Source organism: Podarcis vaucheri (genome assembly GCF_965113315.1).
Source record: "Podarcis vaucheri genome assembly, chromosome: 7".
Classification (NCBI taxonomy): Eukaryota; Metazoa; Chordata; class Lepidosauria; order Squamata; family Lacertidae; genus Podarcis; species Podarcis vaucheri.
The window spans coordinates 58,892,768-58,914,543 of record NC_138765.1 but is presented as its reverse complement, the minus strand read 5'-3'; the positions used below and the strand labels follow the sequence as shown (position 1 = coordinate 58,914,543).

Sequence of the window (21,776 nt, the reverse complement as noted above, 5' to 3'; positions counted from 1 at the left end):
CCAGGGAGCTGGAACTATATAAAAAAGCAGTATGGGTTAAACAAGAAAAGAGTTGAAAGGGCTAGGTAGAAACTGGGGAAGTTGATTTAGAAAAGTCGTTTCCAAACTTTCTGCTTTCAAGGAATTCTGCCAAAGAAATACCTGCATGTTACATAGGATTCTGGATCACGCTCTAAGGTGCAGGCCACATATCTAAGCCTTCACCATCTGCCTGTATTTGCCAATAATACACTCGGCTCCCCACATATCTATACATTGTACAGGGAAGACTAGAATGGTAAGCAAGGAATACATTTTGAAAACTACTGAAAATTTTGAAACAATTCATTTGCCCGTACTTACATTCTGAGAGGATTCACTATCTCTGTCCGCAGAAGCTCTTGAGTTTCACTGTAATATTCTACATCATTTTTCTCTTTTGGTCTAAGCAAGACTGTGTCCAAAACAGAGCTGAATGCAAACAGGCTGAAAGAGGGGAGAAGCTAATTTCAATCTGGAAACACAACAACAACAGAGGATACCCTAAAGCTGAGATGCTTGTGAAGGGCATCTCACTCTTGCATTGCCACTATGGACTGCTGCTACTAACAGAAGAAACTAGAACTATTCCTTACTGCCAGCAAGAGGATATGAGTTTTGGCAGGGAATTGTTCCAGTCTTGCCAAAAGCTGAGGCTACTATGCGTACTACCTTACCCTTTACAAAGGAAGTTTGAGCCACTTTGCATAGTATACAGAATGTGAACTCTACCATCAAATATTAAAAGGAGCAGCAAGTAGAATAAGGAGCAGACTAGAAGTAGGAGAGATGAAGTTAGCCAGTTTTGATTGCAAGACATCAAAAGTATACCATCCCTCCCAGTTTCTCGAGGGGAAAATGCAAGCTTGCTGCCAGGGTAAGATTTAGCCAAAGCGGTCAAACAGCAGCCAGAAGTGCAATCCCACTCTCAAGAGATTATGATAGTCAATACGACTGTCATACAATGAAATGAGGGCCTGCAGACAGGGTTTTTCCTTTATTTTTATGTTTATTTATTGACAGCTTTATGGCAGAGAACTCACAGTCATCTACTTCCTGGAGAGAACAGCTGGTTAAGGGGCTGGCTGCTACATCACAATTTTATGAGATCTAGGAAGCAGATGTGGCTCTGCTACCACCCCCCTATATGAAAGTGGAGGGGAAGAACTCTAAAACCTATGGAAAGTTTTAGACCAGTAGAACAGGCATGAGGAATCTGCAGCCCCCCGGATGCTGATGAACTCCCATCATTCATGACCACTGGCCATAAGGACCAGGGCTGATGGGAGTTGTAGTCCAACAACCTCTGGAGGGCCATAGGTTCCCCCTCCTTGCTGTAGAAGGCAGTGAGACAATGACAGGGAAGGATCAGGTGCCCTCCAACTGGTAATGTAGATGGTGTGCTTTTTGCCTGGCTGCTATTGCTACTCTCAAGTTTGCTGTATTTTTTGCATTATTGAGACAGGTGTGTTTGCTGTGTCAAGGAAGCACAACAAAGCAGAGTTGATTTTGCAATTTCTGGCTACTTCAGACTCCGCTGTAATGGCCATCTATCACAAAGAGCTAGGTATTCTATACGTGCAATATAAATACAGAGGCTGGTCGTGTTACATCCCATACTGTGGACAAGGCCACAGCAGAACCCCAGTAGTGTCACCTCATTTAATCCATTCATGACCTTCCCCATGGACCTTCACCTGCCACTACTTCCTCCTCCTCCTCATCCACTTATCCAGCCATGTAAGAGGCAGTGAGGTGCTTCCCAGCCTCCCCAAAAAGAAATCTGACACAGCAGATCAAGATTAAAGCATCAGGAAATGGCTTCACTGAGAAAATCACCCACACTGAATTCCTCACCTTTACTGGTCAAGCTAGTTTCAGTGAGCTCCATTCATTGCACAGCAAGGCACAATAGACGGCTAATGTCACTCTACTGAACTTTCATCTGAAATATTTGCGCTGTTTGTTGTGTACTCATGTCCTTTCCCCTCATCTAGGCGTTTAAAGGACAGCTCCTTAAATACTTACCAGAACAAGGTGGAATCCAGGTAGCAGGAGTTATAGTGACCCTGAATTCCTTTCTTCTTTCCAATCATTGTTTCTAGACCTTCTTTTTCCATTTTGGGGGGAGTGTTTTCTTCAACCACTTCACTTAGGTAACCCCCAAAAGCTTAAAGACAAAAGGTTGAGAGTAAGCAAGGGACTCAAACTCCTTTGTGGATCCAAGAGCTGCAGCAGCAAGGGAGAATGAAGTGACAGTGTTTTTCCTTGGAGGAACTGAGAAGCAGATGGTGAGGCCTCAGGGGTTCTTTGACTGGTATGGCTTGCATAGAAGTAGCTACCTGCTCCTCCTCCACCACCTCACTCCCTTGGCTTTGGCAGTTTAATTTCTCCCACGTACACAACCAAGCAATATCTGATCATCCTGCCTCCCTTTGCACCTGGACATTCTTGCAATTTCCTCCAGCGCCTCCCCCCGCCAGACTTTTTTGCTCTTGGATAGGGCAGGGGGCTGTGCAACACGAAAATAACTTCTTCCAATACAGAACAAAGGTAACCTGCTAGAAATAATGAACCAACACTGAAGATGCTAGGGTGAGGTTAAAGAGGACAGTTTATACACGTCAAAAAGCTCAAGTGTCCCAAGCCTGTAGTACTTTTCATCTTCAGTATCCATAAAAAACAAGGATCTAAAACCACAGAGGCCATCTTCGTGCTGATCCTTCCAGATACTAGCTATAACTGACACTAATTTCAAATATACTTCAGATGCCTTAAGTATAGGAAGCAACAGCATGAAAACGAGCATTTCTTTTACAGTCATTTCTTACTTAATAAAGTCTACTGGTTGCCAATTTGCTACTGAGCCCAGTGTTCAACACAGACATATAAAGCCCTAATTGACTTGGGTCCGAAATACCTGACAGTGCTTTTCCCCACATCAACCTGCCCGGATGCTGGAGCTACTGTAACCGTCCTGGGCTCCTTCAGGATGAAGGGCAGGATGGGAATTTAGTAAATAATAAAACAATAATCTGCTTGTTCAAGTGTTTTTCATTTGTTACCCATTTCAAATAGGTTTTATTTTGTTTTTTTAAAAGCCTTTTGAAGGTGCTAAAAATAAATAAATTGATATGGAAATGTATTAAATTTACTCCTAATGGAGAGAGACTTTACATGGCTAGATAGAAATAGGAAACAGAGGGAAAGAAAAGAGCAATACCTAAGGAGTTGCAGCGTTCAATCTGGTTGGACACAGGCTGCAATGAAGCAAATCTGGAATCTGGCCTGCAGCTCTTCAACTTAACAAAGAGAGCCTTCTTGGGTGCACAGGTAAAGTATCGAGTTCCTTTAAATGTTCCATCAGTACAGCCTGCACATTCGTCTTCCTGGAAAAGGCAAACAGGCAGACTTACCTGCCTTAATGGAAAAACTAACACATGCAGCACCTTGGAAGCTATTCCTTAATATTATATTTGAAGCACCTAATAGTTTTTTGGCTATGAAGCCATGAACTGGGTGCAATCCTGTAAACATCCTCCAGTCTCCCCAAGAGCCTCTGCCAACAAATGGCCAAAACAAATGGCAGTCAAGCAACAGCAGTGTTTGACAAGGTTGCACTGTGTGTGCCGAGTCTGCCATATCAGCTCTAAAGGGTTGACCTGATTAAGCCACAGCAACATCATGCTAAAAGCCACATTAAGCAATGCCATCTTCTCTGAAAATTCTATTTACAATTGTAAAACTATTTTGATGGGGAAAACCTAAGTCAACGGAGAAAGAGAGCACTAAACACTCAAAACTCATGGACAGCTCAACATAGAACTGAAAATGCAAATTTAATAAGGCATTTGGAGAGAGCAAATCCAAGTGCTTTGCGTACATTTTGAATAGATAGCTCAAAACTTTCATTTTGAGTCTGCTAGCCCATTGTAGGTGATGGGGGGAAATGAAAATATGAGTGCATTCTATTTTTCACCACCCCATTTTTTCCCCAAATGTGATGATGGATTGTTCTGCTTCCATCCCACAAAACACGTCAGCCCACAGCACGTTCCATGGGGAATTACTGTATGCAAAGGTACCAACATTTGTTTAGCCATGCGGGAGTTGAGCATGCATGCTATTAATTCTTAAGTGCAATGATTTTAAGGATGCTGTGCAGTGTAATCTCTCTCTAATGTCAACATCAATTCATTATGCCCAAAAGTTTTTTTGCCACTTGCTAAGAAAATAGCTTACTAGCTAATACAGCAATACATATACAAGCAACAGGTTTCAACACCAGTTTACATTTCCTGTTGTAATTTGCTTCTTTACAGGGAGAAAGCAGATACTGAGTACATGTAAACTACGATAATTAAACAAGTTTTACATTGAGAGTGTATCCAGCATCAAAAATACTATCATCCTGCTGGTATTTAGTGGCTTTCAAACAGTTTCAGGAAGGAGAAGGTCCAATAATGGCAGAGAGGCTTCTCTGGAAAACAGCTTGCTTATATTCCCCAGCAATATAAAGCTACAGAGGGGACTTGGCAAGTGTGCCTTATAACATGCCCAGCTGATGCAGGATGGCAGCAAGGCCCAACAGATCTCACCAGTACCCTGCACACACACTTCTTGAATGCCTTTTCCCAGAACCTTCTGCAGCATGCAAGGGGTTCAATGTTGATGTGGAAAGGGATCCCTCAAGTAGAAAAGTTTTTATAATGCAGTTCTTTAACCTAGAATTCCTGGCAGAAAGCACTTCCTTTGAGACTGTCTTGCTACATGAACAGAAAAGGTCAGACAACTCCAGGTTCAAGGCCATTAAGCAAGGCAAGAATCTGAGCTTTTCTAATAGTCATGGAATCACTGAGTGTATGCGCGCGTGCGCGCACACACACACACACACACTGGATCCATACTATTCCAGCTGCTCATTCACCTCTATCATTGCAACTGACCTGGATACAGTATCTTCATGCTACTCTTTCCAGTCAAAGCCAAAGGGGCAGCACGGAAAGGAGAGGTGCAATTCTGCCACTTTTCTGCTTGCCTGGAAACACAATTGTTACTTGCCTCTGTCAAGGAAGGCAAGAGGTAAACTGAACATCTATTTGAAGAGGTAAGTGGGGCAAGGTAAATCTGTGCTGTGAACCACGCTACAACTTTTCACACTGCTAAGAATCAGATTCTACTGACGCCACAAGTTTGAACTACAAAGTTTAGCAGAACAAGAGCCCTCTGCAGGTGTCGTCCCCCTCCCCACGCAATTACCAACCTTTTTAAGGGGAGTGCTTCTGTGTCCCACCCCACTCCGCCAACAGCCCCCAAGCCTCTGCAGCAGGGAGATGTTTCTGTCCATGAGGGCTCCACATGCAGTTTAGAACTATGATCTGGAGGACTGTGGAAGTGGTGACTGCGATACAGAGTCGGCAGGGACAAGAAGCACACCCTGCTCTCCCAATCGCTATGTGATGGCAACTGCGCAGAGGGGAGAACACCTGAATAGGGCTCAGGTGTTTCTTAAAAGAAAAGAAGAAGTAGCTGGACATAAAATGGGCAGGAGTGGCAAACTTTTGAAACGAACGTTATTTACCAGTTCAAGCCCCGCTAGCACTTCGTTGACTCCCGGAGGCTGCCCAATCCAACGGATTACTCCGTAGAAAGGTGGGTTCTCTTTTACTTCCGCCAAGGAACCTGCTTCTAGCCCATGCATGTTGATGGGCGCTACCATCGGCGGTGTGCTCTCCTGGGTTGCCCCTGCGTTCCCCTCTCCAATAACCGACTGTACAGATAAAGAGAGCGGACTGTGTCCAATAGCATTGCTGCCGCTGGACATCTTAGTCAGACTGAAAGGCAGGGAATGGAATCTGTTTTCGGCAGATAAAGTGTTCGTTGGGGGAGGCTGCAGCGGCGGCGAAGAGTGCCCAAACCCAGTAGAGGAGTCGTTAAGGGACTTTGCAGAATCTTCAGCAACTGTTGAATTGTTTTTAGAAAAACAGTAAATAAGCATATGAATTAGAATAATATTTACTAAGTGTCTGAACTAATGCTGTGTGCTTTCTACACAAAAGGAGTAAAATATGCATGGCATCTCTCTCTTGCATTAGATTCTATTCTGAAAGAATGACCTACTTATATTTAAAACAGCATACTCTGACAATTGCTCAGAAAAAGCCAAGCGAGATGAGGTAACAAGGGACAGGCATTTCCCCCATCATTTTTCCAAGGGAGGGATGGGGGAGAGAACGAAGAGACTCAGGCTACAATCCTATACACACATTTATGGGAGTAAGCCCCATTGGACATAATGAGACCTACTTCCAAGTGAATATCTAGGCTCTTACTCTGACAGAAATCTTCAGAGGAAGCAGAAAGATCAGAAGGACCTCAGATTTTTCTTTAATTTGCCAGTCAACAAAACTGATGAACGTTTAGCTGCAATGTAAGGATGCTACTTTAATTACAACTAAAGGAGTGGTTTTTCTACTAAATTCTATGAAACTGGTGTTCTTGCTACCAGTCTTCTGCGTTGATCCCAACCTGCACTGGATGTTTGTGTTTGTTGGGGTTCTTGCATGCTTTCAGTTCATGTAGGCATCAGAAGTACCATACAAGTTTGGCCTTTGCTCTGTACGAACTGTACATACACCCTATAAAGCTTTCCTCCAGTTTCCTCTTCAGTGCACAGGGTTCCTATGGCAGATGGGTTCTTCAGGAGACAAGCTGGCACAGAAAGGGTTCCCTGAACGTACAAAGTGTGGAGACCACTGTTCTGTATTCTTCAAAATGTAACTTCCAGGGTGCATTCTGCATTTGTGTTGGCAGTTTTTTATTATTATTATTATTAAAGAAGACTATTGGGCAACTCATTAACTACAATCCCATATGCGGAGAGATGGAAAACAATGCATTTGTACTACAGATTTACACTGGTTACACACTACTAGCTTAACTGTTGTGGCTTAAAACATTAGGAATTGTAATTCAGCACAGCTAACAAGAATTCACTTAGAAAATACTGTTCTCTTTCCTCCATCCCCAAATTACAATTCCCAAAGTTCCCTGGGGAGAAGCAAACCTAGCATGTGTGCAGTGTAAATGTTCTCAGAAAAAGAAAATGAAGGAACTGGGGAAAACATATACAACAGAAAGATTTAAACTGAATTTCATGATGCATGTTGACTTAGCTGGGTCCTGTGTCTGAAAAAAACTGAATGCTGCCACTCTGTAATGGAAAAGTCTGTAATTCAAAAATGTAAGTTTGCACCCCAACCTAATTCTAGCAAAGGCAGGAGCTGTCAACTCAGAGGTTCCAAATAATAAAGTCACCAACACTACCTGAAGATATGTAAATAAATCATGAGTCAATGCTCAACATATGAGATCACAAACTGAGATAGTGGTAAGTTACTATTTATAAGCATCTTGCATCCTGTGCCTACAGTCCAGCTGGTCTAATAAGAAGACTAGGCTCAAATGTGCACAGAATGTAGCCTAAGGAATTATCTATTATGGCTGAAAAGCTCAAGTTACTATGTGAGATGTGCCAAGTAAAATGCCTTGAGTTATTCAATAAACTTAGGCCAGGATCCAAAGAAGAAGGAAAACTAACATTGTGAGCCCACTCATTTTTCTCAGAGCCCCCAACCGTAGCAAACTGCTTCAGAAAAAGAGGGCAATTTTCAAAAGCAGTTTGTATAGGGGTCAGCTGTGAAAATGAGACAGTAAAATAAATTCCCCTGGGCTAGCACCAAGCCCCTCATGTGAGCTTAAGTAGCTCTTTGGATTCTGGCCACTACACAGGATAATAATACACATCTCAACTGAAGTAAGCCCTTTAAAAAGTCTTTTGTTAGGGAGTACACACAAAATGTGGCCAGAATAATCTGAAGGCAGTATATTTAATCATCATATAATTTGTTATTATGCCTGTGATCAAACTTAATGTCTAGTCTCTCATTACCTTCATCAATACACCATGTGTTTTTTGATTTCATCTGTGGTTGGGAATCTACTGAAGAGCCATTTAAAGTGTAGAAAATTTCTGATCTGTTTCTATTTCCAGGGTCTGAGAGTGCACCTAAGACACAAACCATGTCATAAAGGAGACAAAGGGGAGGAAAAAAACATAAAAAATGCTGCATTATGGAAAAAAACAAGCCTTACAGTCCTTTAAACCAAGTCTTCCTGCTAAGCTTATTAAGAGTAGGGTCTGTAAAAATGTCATTACCAGAGTCTAACTTGTACAACTTTAAGAAAGAAACCTGCCAATCATCTGTTCCAATCTCTGCAACAAAGGTATAACCCCATCGGCACCCATATTGTTAATGTTCTCAGCTTGCATTTTCAAGCTACACAGAGTGAACCTTTCAAGTTGCAAACAATTAACTGTACCTCTTTAACCTCCTCCATCTCCTATTCAGTGGAACTCTGTTCCCTTTATTACTTGCAGGAACAATTCAAAAATATGGAGCTTTCACTTCAGAATGTTTACTTCCAAAGGAACGTACATGGAGGATTTAATTGGCCACTTTAGGTTAGAATTACTTGACCTTTCTGCTCTTAGAGAAGTAGCTGTCTTTAAGATGCTACAAGGTTTTGTGGGGTTTTTTGCTGCAATGGGATGAACACATTTCTTAATGGATCAGCTTCTGTTGATTCCTCTATAAGGTTCACACATTTGATGAAATGGACTCTAGCCCACATAGGTTCCTGCCATAATACATTTGTTAGCCTTTAACAGGCTGCAAATTGCAGTAATAACCACTTTTAATGCTTTCCAGAGCAATGGAACAAAGTGCTTTATCCGTTTATTATCTTTATTTGTTAAATTAATATTTCACCTTTCCATCAAAAGATGCTGAAGGTGACTAACAAGAAAAAATACAAAGCTTAAAAACATCCCTTAAAACCAACACACACAACAGCCAGTTGCCCAAACTGCAACTTTTACCTTGGCTATAACAGTCAACTTATGAGGCTAAATGTTATGTCTGAATAAAAGTGTATTTGCTTCCCAGCACAAGGTCATCAGAGACGGGCTAGTCAGGCCTCCCTTGGCAAAGAATTCCATAGTCTAGAAGCAATCACCAAGGTAGCACACTCTTGAGTTACCAACGGACGTGCTTAAGATGTTGGTAAGACAGGAAGAGGGACCTCTACCAAAGATCTTAAAAAAACAAACAAACCAGGCATGCTTGAATAGGAATACGGTCTTTCAGGTATCTGGTCCCCAAGTCAAGTAGGGCTTTATATGTAGCAACGAGCACTGTGTATTGTGACCAGAAAACAGTCAAGTAACCAGCAAAATTGTTGTAGCATGGGAATTACATGCTCCCTATACCCAGCCCTGGTCAACAGGCTGAGCTGCAGCATTCTGAATCAGCTGATTTCTGAACACTCTTTAAAGGCAGTCACAGGTAGCGTGTTACACTAATAAAAACAATATGTAACTAAGGCATATGTCACTGTGGTCAGAGCCGACTGAAACCAAGCAAAAAATTCTACTTCCATAGCCATGTGTAGCCTATTCGTGCACTCAGTCTGGGGGAAGAGAAATCCCTCCCACAGTTTTACAAAACAAGTGCAAGACAGGAAAATCCTCAGAAATGTTTCACAAGATGTACAATCTAACCTCCTTTGTATGCTAACTATGCAAGTGAATGTAGTATCTTGTTACACATTCCACTTATTGGGGAGCCACTGTTCTACAAAACATGTGGGATCAGTTCTGTGGAAACCCACCTCTGAACCCACAACTCCAAGGGACTGCATGTCGCAATTCTCATGTACAAGGACAGTAGAAATACCTGGCACTTTGCTAAATAGTAGTTGAGTAAAAGTACCTGTAGACTTTGGCTTACTATGATTGAATCCTTTGTCACAGCCACTTCTAGATGTAAAGGCAAGTTTGGGAGGTCTCCTGTCTTGAGACACAGCCTCTAAAATAGAGTAGAAGGTTAAGATATCTTACACCACCACACAGTACATAGTATAGATAGCATTAGCTTTAAAGCATCAGTTTAGTACAAAATAGACGCACCTTTAGGATATAAAGCAAGTCACAGTAATACTTGTGAAATCCAGAATTTCTTTCAGATAGTCACTTGGACAAAACTAATCAGTTTCAGGAACACTCACATAAGTAGAAACCATAATATGGAAGGCAGCCTCCCTTAGGACCCATACAAAAAAGTTAAATAAGGATGACTATAGCTATTAATATATACTTTTAAAAACACAATGGGACATCTAGCCTAGCCTTTTTTTCCCTTCCAAAATCTCAGGGCATAGCTCCGTTTTACTGACACTGAAGCAAAAAAGCTGGATTTGCTCTCACAGAAGTTTTAGAATATGTTTCCTCCCACACTGCACCAATCAATTATGGTGAACCTTGTAAAATGCTGTATTGAGAAATAATGCAGCCAAAGAAAAATTCCAAAGTGATCACTGGCTTCATGTTATGGTAGGTTTATTTGCTTCATATGTGGTTTGGAAGAAGCAAATACTTATCAAACTTAAAAAAAGATAAAAAGCCCCCATCTCTGAAACTTTTTTAAAAAAAATCTTTTTGCTGGAGATGTGATTGAACAGCAGCAGCAACAACAATAAGAAAAAGATTGAGGAGAAGAAAGCTAGGCATGCATAGAAAAGCAGTAATTCAAATAGAAAATATTGTGCTTTTTGCTAAATTAGACTCCTCACCAAAATAGTATGGTTATCATACCCACAGAAGATTGCCATTTACTCTGCATAACATCTGAGGATTTTTAACCATGCCATGTTTTCACTAAAGAGTTCAAATGAAATGTGTCTTCATGTTTCATAATCGGAATATAGCTGTTCAATTGCATTTTAACCAAGTTGCCCCTGAGGAATAACTCTATTAAAACACTTCAGTTACTTTCACTGGAGCTCATCTCTAGCCAGACAGTGAAGAAAGCATCTTTTCGAAAGACTGATCCTTCAAGAAAAAATGTCCTAGTAGGTTTCTTTAAGAAAGAAGTAGCAGGAGCAAAGCACTGCCTCAAGTTTGTACAATATGACAATTATGCTTAAAATGGCAATCTGTCTATAGCATCTTCCTTACAATTAAAAGTCGCATTTCATTTTTTAAAAAACCACTTTGAAGAGTGTGTTGTTTCCAAATTAATATTTGCTCTCGTGTTCTCTAAAGTTCATGTACTGTACATCACAGATCCTGCTGCATCCTATCACTTGAGTAATACATTGCAGTGACCCATCCATCTCAGTTAACTCAAAGCGGTATTAGCTCAAATGTAACAGCATTAGTTGCACCTGGAACTTCCTGCTGCAGGAAAGAAACTCTCCTCGGACAGCAGCCTGGCCTCCCTTTTAAATTCCAATTCCCCTTTCCCTGGTGAAACTCTAGATTTCTGACACCATCATCTCACAAGACTGCTGTACAAAATTCTAGCCACCCCGGCAGCCTAGCCATGACTTTTTCTGTTTAGTGCAAGGGTCAAAACAAGGTCTGTCCAACAAACTAGCATTAGGCTTATTCCTCCCTGTGGTTCAACTTAGTACATCCTGACTGGGCAAACCACCAAATCTCTCCCTGTTCAGGGAGGGCATTTGTTAACCCTGCCACACAGCCAAAAAGCCAAGCAGCAAAAGCTTGCATATTGTAGCCCCATATGCAGCATAGAAGTGACCATGCAGCAAGAGCTTCTGAACAGAAAATGCAGCACTCTAATAACAGGGAAGAAAGAACAGATTGCCTGTGGCTCCAAGCACTGCTCACAAGTGCCAATTCTTTTGTCGGAGCATATGTGGGCATCGCTGGAACATATTCCTTTGAAGAAAGTGTAAGAAAACAATCCAGTGCACAGTGCCCTTCTGATTAAGCAAATATTACTGCATGAAAAACGCAGAACCACCTGGAAAGGCATTTATGTGCTATTTTTCACTATCTATGTATGGCCTTTAAAATACTGACTGGGAGACAAGTAATTATGTAGACTCAGTTATTAGCGGCAAATAAGAACGGTTTTGCCTTTTCCCTACCACATACAATACAGTGGACGCTCGGGTTGCGAACGTGATCCATGCGGGATGCACGTTCGCAACCCACATCTGCGCGCAGGCTGCGATTCGGCACTTCTGCGCATAGTGCGATTTAGCGCTTCTGTGCATGCGCGACCGCTAAAACCCGGAAGTAACCCATTCTGGTACTTCCGGGTTTTGGCGGTCCGTAACCCGAAAAAACGCAACCTGAAGCAGCTGTAACCCGAGGTATGACTGTACTACAATACAGCAGTAAAATTCATCAACTGAGAAAACCCAGTGCCACATTGCAGTGACCATAAGCCTTCAACCTTCAAATTCTAACACCAGGAAAGGGCCAAGGAACCACCAATACCAAAATACAGCACTTTGTTACTATGGCACATCATAGTGAAAGGGAAAGAAGGGAGATGTCTATACAGAAGCATGTAGGAGTCACAGGAGCATATCCAGAAATAAAGCAAGACAAGGCAGCAAAGCAATAATATAACCAATCAATAGTTTAGTGGAGTCCCCACCCCACTCCCATATATGTTTAAGACTATAAAGCAAAATGATTGAATCCTGAGCAACATTAAAACTATGATTAGACACAAGGATGTGTGCTAAGAACTGGGGTTTGCTCACTTTTCTTTTTTATAGACAAAATATACAAATTGTACCTGGGATAACATCATTGATATGCAAGAGAAGTGTGCTTTCAACACTTGCAAAACTGCAGAGCTGTTGTCCATTGTATCTTCCATCCCAATTTCCAATTGGATTATCCTAAAAATCGTTTTAAAACACCATTACACGTTGCCCAAGTGAAGATACTCAAGAAACCATCTACATGGTTCAATTAAAGTTCTTGGCTACATGCAGCCCAGACAGGAAGCACGAGCTTTCACAAGAAATGCAAACACTTGCTCTGCAACAACATTTCAAGTGTCACACTTGTAGTGTTGTCATTTCGTATTCCACATTTAGAGAAACAGATTGCATTCTGCAATGTTGTTTGGTTACAAATGTGCCACAGACACTAATACACTGATGATGGCAACATTGAAACAAAAGCAAAAAACACTCCTCCCAAGTGGTGGGAGAAAAGCCAAGCAAAGTTTGTCAGCAGCACAGAAGTTTCACAACTGAAGCCATTCACAACAGGTACATAAATGGCTTTCATGCCTGAAGGATATATTTCATCTCTCTGGCATTAAGAGGCAACTTCCAGCACTGGGAAGACTTGCCTACCTCCTTAAAGAGCAAGGGTGGACAAGTACATTAAGGTGCAATTTTTTTCATGTTGAATGCCTACTAATATTCTAAGGGTGTAATAGTTCAGTTTCATTCTCTTTATTTCAAGCCTCAGTAAGTCTTCTGGTTTCAAAACACAAGTAGGAGAAAGACGAGGATCAGCATATGTTACTGTAGTGCTTGAGAATTGCACTCAACATACAGAATTACATTACGCCAGAGCCTCGTATTTTCCTTGCAGGCAAAAATTGACGTGGCTGTATTTTCAGAGGAAAACTATAAAAGATCAGTAGTGCCAACCCTGGAACATTATTTAGCAAAGCAGGCTGGTCATTAGAAGCAAGAAAATGGGTATTTTGCCTGGCTAGTGTCACATAAGATTTAGTAAGGCCCTGTAAATAAGTCCACATAAGTTACTAGCGCATACAATAAATTTACTGGCCTGCCTAATGTGGATACACATGGGCAATCATTTATGGCTCAACAAGGGAGAAATAAAACTTTAGTAAAGCTGCACCATCTGATCCCCTGGAGGAGATTCTTTCTTGCCATGCACGATCAGGCAAGTGGCTGTTCCCAAGCCTAACTCAATACATTTTTACCCAATGCTAAAAAAAGCTGCTGGGTGGCAATTATACATAGCAATCGAGAGCCATAAGTAGCTTGCCAATATTCCATATCTCCCCACCACTATTGCATGTACTTCTATTTAACACACATGCAAAAAGTTAAGAATCAGGTTAATTTCTTACCATGTCCACTCCAACAACGTATCCTAAACTCTCGTTTCCTGGTAAGACATCACAGAATATAACTGTCCCATACTCTATATTCTTTCCTATCTTCACAGAAACCCTGGAGTTGAGCTCCAAAGGAGGAAGTTCTACCTGCATTGAGTCAACTGGAGCTGCATAGTCATTCTCCAGCTCATTGTCATCATCTTCCATCAGCTCTAGTTTGTCTAGTGCAACAAACACTCCACAGTCCTCGTCACATCTGAACAGCTGTTTGCCTTGGTACTGTCCATCAGTAAAACCCTGACCACGGCCTTCTTCCTAGGTTTGCAAGAGAAAAAAACATAGCTCATTAAGAACTGTCATAGGAGTAATTAAAATGTTGGTCTTCGGGGAGACCAAGGTCATGAGGTTCTTCCAGATCTTAGGATGGTTGCTCAACACTCTGAGCCCAACCTACCTCACAAGTTAGTTGAGAGGATAAAATGGTGTGGGGATCAATAAACTTTGGCCTCTGCTCCTCAGAGGAGAAATAGGATACAAATATACTAAATAAAAAGACTCATACTATGCACCTTTTCAGAATGTTTCTACAGCAACACACAGCGTCTGTTTGACCCAATGTATAGAGCCTTAGAAGAAGAAAACTTACCAGAAGCTCCACTCCAAAAAATATCCCAGAGAGTGATCTTTCTTGTATTAATGGTCCTCTGAAGCGAACAACTCCAGGATATTTCTCATCTCCTAATCGCAGCTGTACTTTCACCGGTGAGCCGACATCAATGTGGAGACCCTTGCTCAGTCTACCTTTACTTTTAAATATACTGTATCTCTCCTCACAATTGGTAATTGCCAACAGCAGTTCTGCTCGCTTCTCATCTATATCAACAACTTCTTTTTCTTCCACGAAGAGGACCACATGGGGCTGCTCCAAAATCTTGATTCCTATCTGCAATTTTTTGCTTTTTGACGAAGGGTTGCTTCTGGTGTGTCCTCCTGAAGAACGGTCTTGAACGAACTGGCCAATGCTTCCCTTGGGTACTTTCAACAGTTTTTGAGTCTGTTTGTCTACAATGCTGCATTCCTGGAGAAGCAAATAAAATATACGCTCTTCCCAATAGGACATGCTGCCTTTTTTTTTAACTCCACAAACCTAGATTCAATATGGTTCAAGCTTTGTATGAGTACAAAGAAGAAACGTTCAAGAAAGCCAAGTTGCCAACATAACTGCCAAGGAATTAGATGCTCCTACTAAAGGCCCCTGTTCGATTTCCCATAGTGAGTTAATGATTCTTCATCCATGTCCTAGTGAGCTAAATCCAGAACGGATGACCTGGACACAAAAATAAAAGAGAGTATCAGTGGCAGCTGAAGGATGTCATAGTAAGAACAAAGCAAAAGAAAACAAACCACTTTCAAAGGTTTTTATAGATCTATGACAGCAACCAGCTGGCAAGAGAGAGATACTTGGGTAGCCACAAAGGTCATGCTGAAGATTTCATCTGCATAATAAAACTGACCTAATGCTATATTTACAGCCTCACCTTCATTGTGACTGGAGATATCTGGTCTATATAATCCTTATTTAAAACTTGAACAAGTGCACACCTGTTTCTGCTTTGTACTGCAGACTAGAATAGCTTCCCCATTTTTAAGAAGAATGAACCCAATATACAGGATTCATTTGTTTATTGTTTTGGAAAGAGACAGACAAGAAATATATCACCGCACAGAGGACTACAATGCAAGTTCACATACAGCTCAATTTTTTTGCACACAAAAGCAATTCACAATACAGTTTCACGAAAGCAGCAAGTGGATTAACCATTTCCAGAAATAGCTTGGTGGCAGTGAACTCAATAGTCATCCTCAGATTGAGTCAAAAGTTGTTCTTAGTATGACATGTTTCCCAAAGAAGCACAGAACAAAATAAATCAGAGACGAAATACTTAACTATTAGAGATTGAAAAGGGCACCAAAGTTCTTTATAGGTGCCTTCCAGCTAAACTGGCTGTAAAAGGATCCTCTAAGATGAGAATCAAGGGAGGTTTGGATCCCCACCCCCAACTTACAAGACCATTAAACAAACACTACCATGTATAAATAATATACACACGCTTATTTAACTGCTCAGTTTGTCTATGCGACTCTTCCCATGCTGTGCGGGGCTGTTTGCAAAAGTGCTTTCAATTACTCATGCTTTGCTTTGAAGTCCTAACAGTCAGGGTTTCAAAGGGCAGCATCACCTGCTGTCACTATGGTGTTTGGTGCCTGACAAGTGGGTGGCTCCATCCACCTGTCAAATTTGGCCCTTCAACTTGCTCCTTCCCCAAAAAATGTCCCTGGGTGGTTGTTTTTTATGTACACACCTAAAGCAAGCTATATGAGGGAAAGTTGGTTATTTGTTACATATGCACCCTCAAACGTATTAACACCTATTTGCCATGGTGGTTAAATGTTACTGCACAGAAGGCTGCAGGATGAGAACAAATGATGAGAAAAGGTCATCACTGTGCTTCTGATTGACCCAGAAGAATCTGGTGGGGCTGCTGTTGGAAGGAGGATGCTTAATTATGGTCTGATACAGCAAGACAGTTCTTAATCTTTTGACACAAGAAACAGAGAAAATCTAGAGCAGTAATACTACTCAACTGTGTGTTTCTTTCTGAACAGGGAAACTGCCCTATACCACTGTTCCATCTAACTCAATATTGTCTGTACAAAATATGGGGAACCTGTGCCACCCCCCATGTTGCTGAACGACAACTCTCATCATCCCTAGCAAGCACGGTCATGCTTACTGGTGCTGATGGGAGTTGTAGATCAGTAACATCTGGAGGGCCAAAGTTCCCCCATCAGTGCTGTACACGGACTGGCCACAGCTATCCAGTGTTTAAGACAGAAATATTCCCCAGCTGTACCAGGTGACGAACCTCGGGTCTTCTGAATGCAAAGTGTGTGCTTTGCCTCTGAACTATGACTTGCTCTCTCTCTTCGTTTGGGGAGCATTTAGGACATATGGGCAGCTCATGTTGATGATGAAGTGGTTTAATGAGTACAGTAGACTCTTTCTTTATCGCCCTTGTCTTGTATGTTAGAAGAGTTTTTTTAAAAAATAATAATCCACAAGTGACAGGGGTGGGGGTGGGGTATGAATGAGGCTTTTTGGCAGATGCACCTTCACTATAGATTTTTCTCCCTTATATAAGTTTAGCAGGCCAGACTTAATGTTTGTTTTATGAAACTGATAAAAGTTTATTTCAGCAGGCATTTGGGAGCGCACAGCAAAGTTACATTTTAATAACCTGGGGTTGCTTTGTTTGCTGGCAATTTGATGTTTATACAGGCTTTACAATTTTATGATTTTTATTCCGTTTATTTTTGGTATCATGTTTAATTATACTCTGGTTTCATTGTTCTCTTATGCTACGTCATACATTACCCAGAGGACAACTTGAAAACAAGAGCACGAAGGCAATAGCCCTCCCTCATTTTATTTATTAGTATCACAATTAGTATTCGGAGGTAAACAACCTTTGAACATGGAGGCTCTATTTTGCTACTACAGCTAACAGCCATTTATAAATCTACCCTCCTCTTCCATAAATATGCCTAATTCTATTTTTATTTGTTTATTTTTTAAAATAACCACTTAGGCAAGCCATCACCACACCTTGTGGGATATAATTATTCAGACTCTTATTTCCTTAAAAATTTACTGTGTGGCATACACTTTTGCTATTTATTTTTTTAGCTACATTTATAACCTTTCTTTCTCCCCACCCCAAGAACTCAAGGCAGCAAACATGGCCACCTGTCCATTTTATCCCGTGAGGTAGGTTGGCATGAAAGATGCTCAGTCTCAAGGTCAGCACTTCAGCTGAGGGTAGAATCAGAGCCCAGGTCTCCCCAGCCTGAGCTGCAACACTAAGGCACCACTGTGGTATAGCAGCATAACTCACTTTGTGTATCCAGTGAAGTATCATTATCAGTGAATGTATAACATGAATGCACATATACGTAGGCGCACACCTTCGGAGAGGATGGAAACACTCAGCCCCATGGGCTACAATATTCAAAATTTGTACTGTCTGTGGTACCTCTATGCAAAGCATAGGAAAAGCACAGTGATAGTGCAACATGCCAGGATCTGGCCATAACACAGAATCAAAGGTAGGAATATGTTACTGCCAGATATTTCTGTGGGAAATGGTTACTGTGATTGTACATGTTTGATTTCTGTGTAGAAATGGTACACACTCTCTGTACCCAATGAATTTCTTGATCTACGGGGCACATTGTTAAACACTCCTTTGCAGCATCTGTCTGCATCTCTCAACATGATGGGACAGCAACTCCCAACATTCCTCACCCTTAGTCAGATTGGTGGGGCTGATGGGAGTTGTAGCCCAACTACATCTGAAGGACACCATGTTGGCTATACCAGCTCTAGAGTGCTGGACTAGAACCTGGAAGTGCAGGGTTCAAATCCTCACTCAGCCATGACTTAACCTACCTCACAGCGTTGTTGTGATGATAGAATGGAGAGTTCCTTGTAGCAAAGGTGGGATATAAATGCAAACTAAATAAATAAATCAGGCAAACAGTTCACACATCTTACAAAGAGGGATCTGAACCAGTCCACAAAAGCTTCTGCCACAACAGGTATGTCAGACTTTTGAAGTGAAAAAGGACTCAATTTTGTGGGCTTTCTGCAACACACACAAACATGGCTACCCACTTGGAACAAGTTAACTATGCATGCTGTATGGAAAAAGCTGTTTGGCAGTTGATATCAGAATTAAATGTAAAAGAATCACCAAAGTAAGATAACTAAATACTGTAGAAGCCAGATGAAAAATACCCACTCCCCCCAAAAAGCACATGAAAATAAGAACACATTTGCCAAACTACATAAGAAAAAATAAGAAACTACTTCCCCCAAATAAAAATCAAGTAAGGACACAAACAAATATTTGTTGCCAATACTACTACTACAATGATCGTGAAGCAGCAACATCAGTGTGCATGGCACTTTACAAAGTGCAAGAGGGCAGGTCCCTGCCCTGAAGACGTCTCCAATTAAAACTGAGTTTAGCATTTTAATGCTATAATTGTACATTGCCTGAAGCCTGTGTGAACCACTCAGAGGCCTTTGTTGACATGGTGGCCAGCTAATATGCTAAATACAGTAAAAAAATTAAAAATTCAACACTACAGAAGGGAAGTGGGAGCTGAGGCATCCAACTAAATTCTTATGCCACTGGTGGTTATTTTCTTCCATGGGTTTAGGCTGAGTAGAACAAGGATTGTCTACAACCAATATTAATTACTTAATAATAATGAGTAGTATTTGTATCCAACTATGTTCTCATTCAGAGTAGATCCACTGAAATTAATAAACTTGTCAGCCATGTCCATTTTGCTTCAATGGATCTGCTCTGAATAAGACTAGGATTGTCTATAACCAATGATGGTGAGGATGATAGGTAGTATTTGTATCCAAGTTCTAGCTCAGAGTAGACTCACTGACATTAATGGACCTATGCCATGTCCACTTACTTCAACGGGACAAGTCTGAAGAGGACTAAGATCGTCTACAAGCAATAATAATTTGATTGTAATATATAATATCCACACCCAACTATTCAATTCCAGCTCAGAATGGACCCACTGAAATTAACAAACCTAAGGCAGTCATAGGGATGCGGGTGGTGCTGTGGGTTAAACCACAGAGCCTAGGGCTTGCCGATCAGAAGGTCGGTAGTTCAAATCCCCGTGACGGGGTGAGCTCCCGTTGCGCGGTCCCTGCTCCTGCCAACCTAGCAGTTCGAAAGCACCCCAAAGTACAAGTAGATAAATAGGTACCGCTCCGGCAGGAAGGTAAACAGCGTTTCCGTGCGCTGCTCTGGTTCGCCAGAAGCGGCTTAGTCATGCTGGCCACATGACCTGCAAGCTGAACGCTGGCTCTCTCGGCCAATAAAGCGAGATGAGCACCACAACCCTTAAAGGGTCCAGTCGTCTGCGACTGGACCCTTTAAGGCAGCCATGGCCACTTACTTCAATGGGCCTCCTTCTGAGTAAAACTAGGCTAGTCTACATCCAATAATGATTCTATACTGGTAACAATAAAATAATAATGGCCAGTACTGTACAACCACTCTCTATTCCAGAGAAGACTCCCTGAAATCAATGAACCTGCTATGCCAACCATGGCCATTTATGGTCTAGGGCTAGGCCAAGGATTAAGACCGTCTAACTAAGCCAATAATAATTTTATGGTCATCATCAACAGCATCACGGGTAAACATGTGCACTTGGCTAAAATTCAAGCTCAGAGGCTGGTCCAGAGCGGGAGTCCGCGAGCCCCTCTGCCAGCCGCGTCCAATGCGCCTACGCTGAGTAGCACCAACATTGGCCCGTAACTAAGAATAATAAGGATAATACAGAAAGCGAAAGGAAATATGAAGGGGGAGGCAGCGCAGGTATTCCCTCCCTCCCTCCCTCCCTCCCGGGACCCGCAATGGGCGCTCCATTACGTTCCTTCTCCGCGAATGCTACTCGCCGCCGGAGCCCCACCCCAGAAGAGGCTGCAATCGTCTCGCCGCCGCCGCCGCCGCCACCCCAACCCCTGCTCTGCCTCCGGCCCAGCGGCGCTGCCGGCATTACCATCCTCCTGCTGCTCCCTCGCGGCTCAGGCCGCCGCCGCCGCCGCTGCCCCTCCCGTCTCCCCGCCGCCGCCTCAGGGGTGCCTCCTCACCCGCCGCCTCCGCCTCCTCCACCTCCTCGCCTTCCCCATCCTCGTCCCCTCAGAGGCGCAGGCAGCGGCTTCAAGATGCGCACCCTACCCTGCTCTTGCCACCGGCTGATGCTGCCATTCCAGCTTTCCCTCCCGCCTCCTGGCCGCTCGCCGCCGGTTCTTCCTGCCTATTGGCTGCCTGGCCCAAGCCAACCCCCGCCCCTGCTCTCCGCCGACGGGGGGAATTTCCAAGGCCAAGCTTGCTTGCAGGCGCAGCAAAATAAATAAATAAAACCAAAGAGCCCCCTCGGATTGGCTGAGCCGGCGGGTTCCTGCCTGCTCAGTGGTTGTTTGGGAAGAAGGCGGGTGCACCTCTCCCACCTATAAAAGGAGAGATGCGCTGGTTAAATTGGCTGAATCATCCGTGCTCCCGCCTACGTCCCTTTGCCATTAGTCGTTGTCAGAGTTGCGGGGGTGGGGAGCGGGGAGCCGAGGCTGGGTTTTAATTGGATAAAATGTGGCCTAGCCCCCGCTAGCGATTGGGTGCAGTATGGAGGCATAGAAAGCCTTTCAGCACGTAAAGGGGATGGTTGGTGGGTTCCGTCTGTTCCGTTTCTCCAGCTGGACTTACTGCTGGTTTCTTGATGGACAGGCAGGGTAGACAGGCAGGGATTGCTATTTATTTGTTCCAGTTCCAAACTTTAAAAGAAGGGGAAAAAAGCAGAGAGATTGATTTAAAAAAGAAGTTTGCAGGTATTCTTTTTAATTTAAAAACTGCATTTAAAACTCTTTACATCTGAACATCAGTACAGTGGTACCTCGGGTTACATACGCTTCAGGTTACAGACTCTGCTAACCCAGAAATAGTGCTTCAAGATAAGAACTTTGCTTCAGGATGAGAACAGAAATTGTGCTCCAGCGGCGTGGCGGCAGTGGGAGGCCCCATTAGCTAAAGTGGTGCTTCAGGTTAAGAACAGTTTCACGTTAAGTACGGACCTCCGGAACGAATTAAGTACTTAACCCGAGGTACCACT

At 42.6% G+C, this 21,776-nt stretch overlaps 1 protein-coding gene across 5 annotated transcripts in view; it reads right to left on the bottom strand.

The window, feature by feature from the left end:
* The window catches only part of CYLD (CYLD lysine 63 deubiquitinase), a 30,085-nt gene extending 9,110 nt beyond the window's left edge, over positions 1 to 20,975 (bottom strand). Inside the window, exons 1-10 of one of the 5 annotated variants that reach the window (XM_082232892.1) lie at positions 20,852 to 20,975; positions 14,656 to 15,336; positions 14,022 to 14,324; positions 12,696 to 12,801; positions 9,852 to 9,947; positions 7,970 to 8,086; positions 5,600 to 5,979; positions 3,242 to 3,407; positions 2,047 to 2,188; positions 343 to 465 (exon numbers count right to left, since the gene is read on the bottom strand). In XM_082232892.1, coding sequence (XP_082089018.1) covers positions 343 to 465; positions 2,047 to 2,188; positions 3,242 to 3,407; positions 5,600 to 5,979; positions 7,970 to 8,086; positions 9,852 to 9,947; positions 12,696 to 12,801; positions 14,022 to 14,324; positions 14,656 to 15,129 — 1,907 coding nt within the window. In that variant the 5' untranslated portion in view covers positions 15,130 to 15,336; positions 20,852 to 20,975. The other 4 variants (XM_082232891.1, XM_082232890.1, XM_082232893.1 and 1 more) reach the window with 4 other exon arrangements.
* Between the last annotated feature and the right edge of the window lie 801 nt (positions 20,976 to 21,776).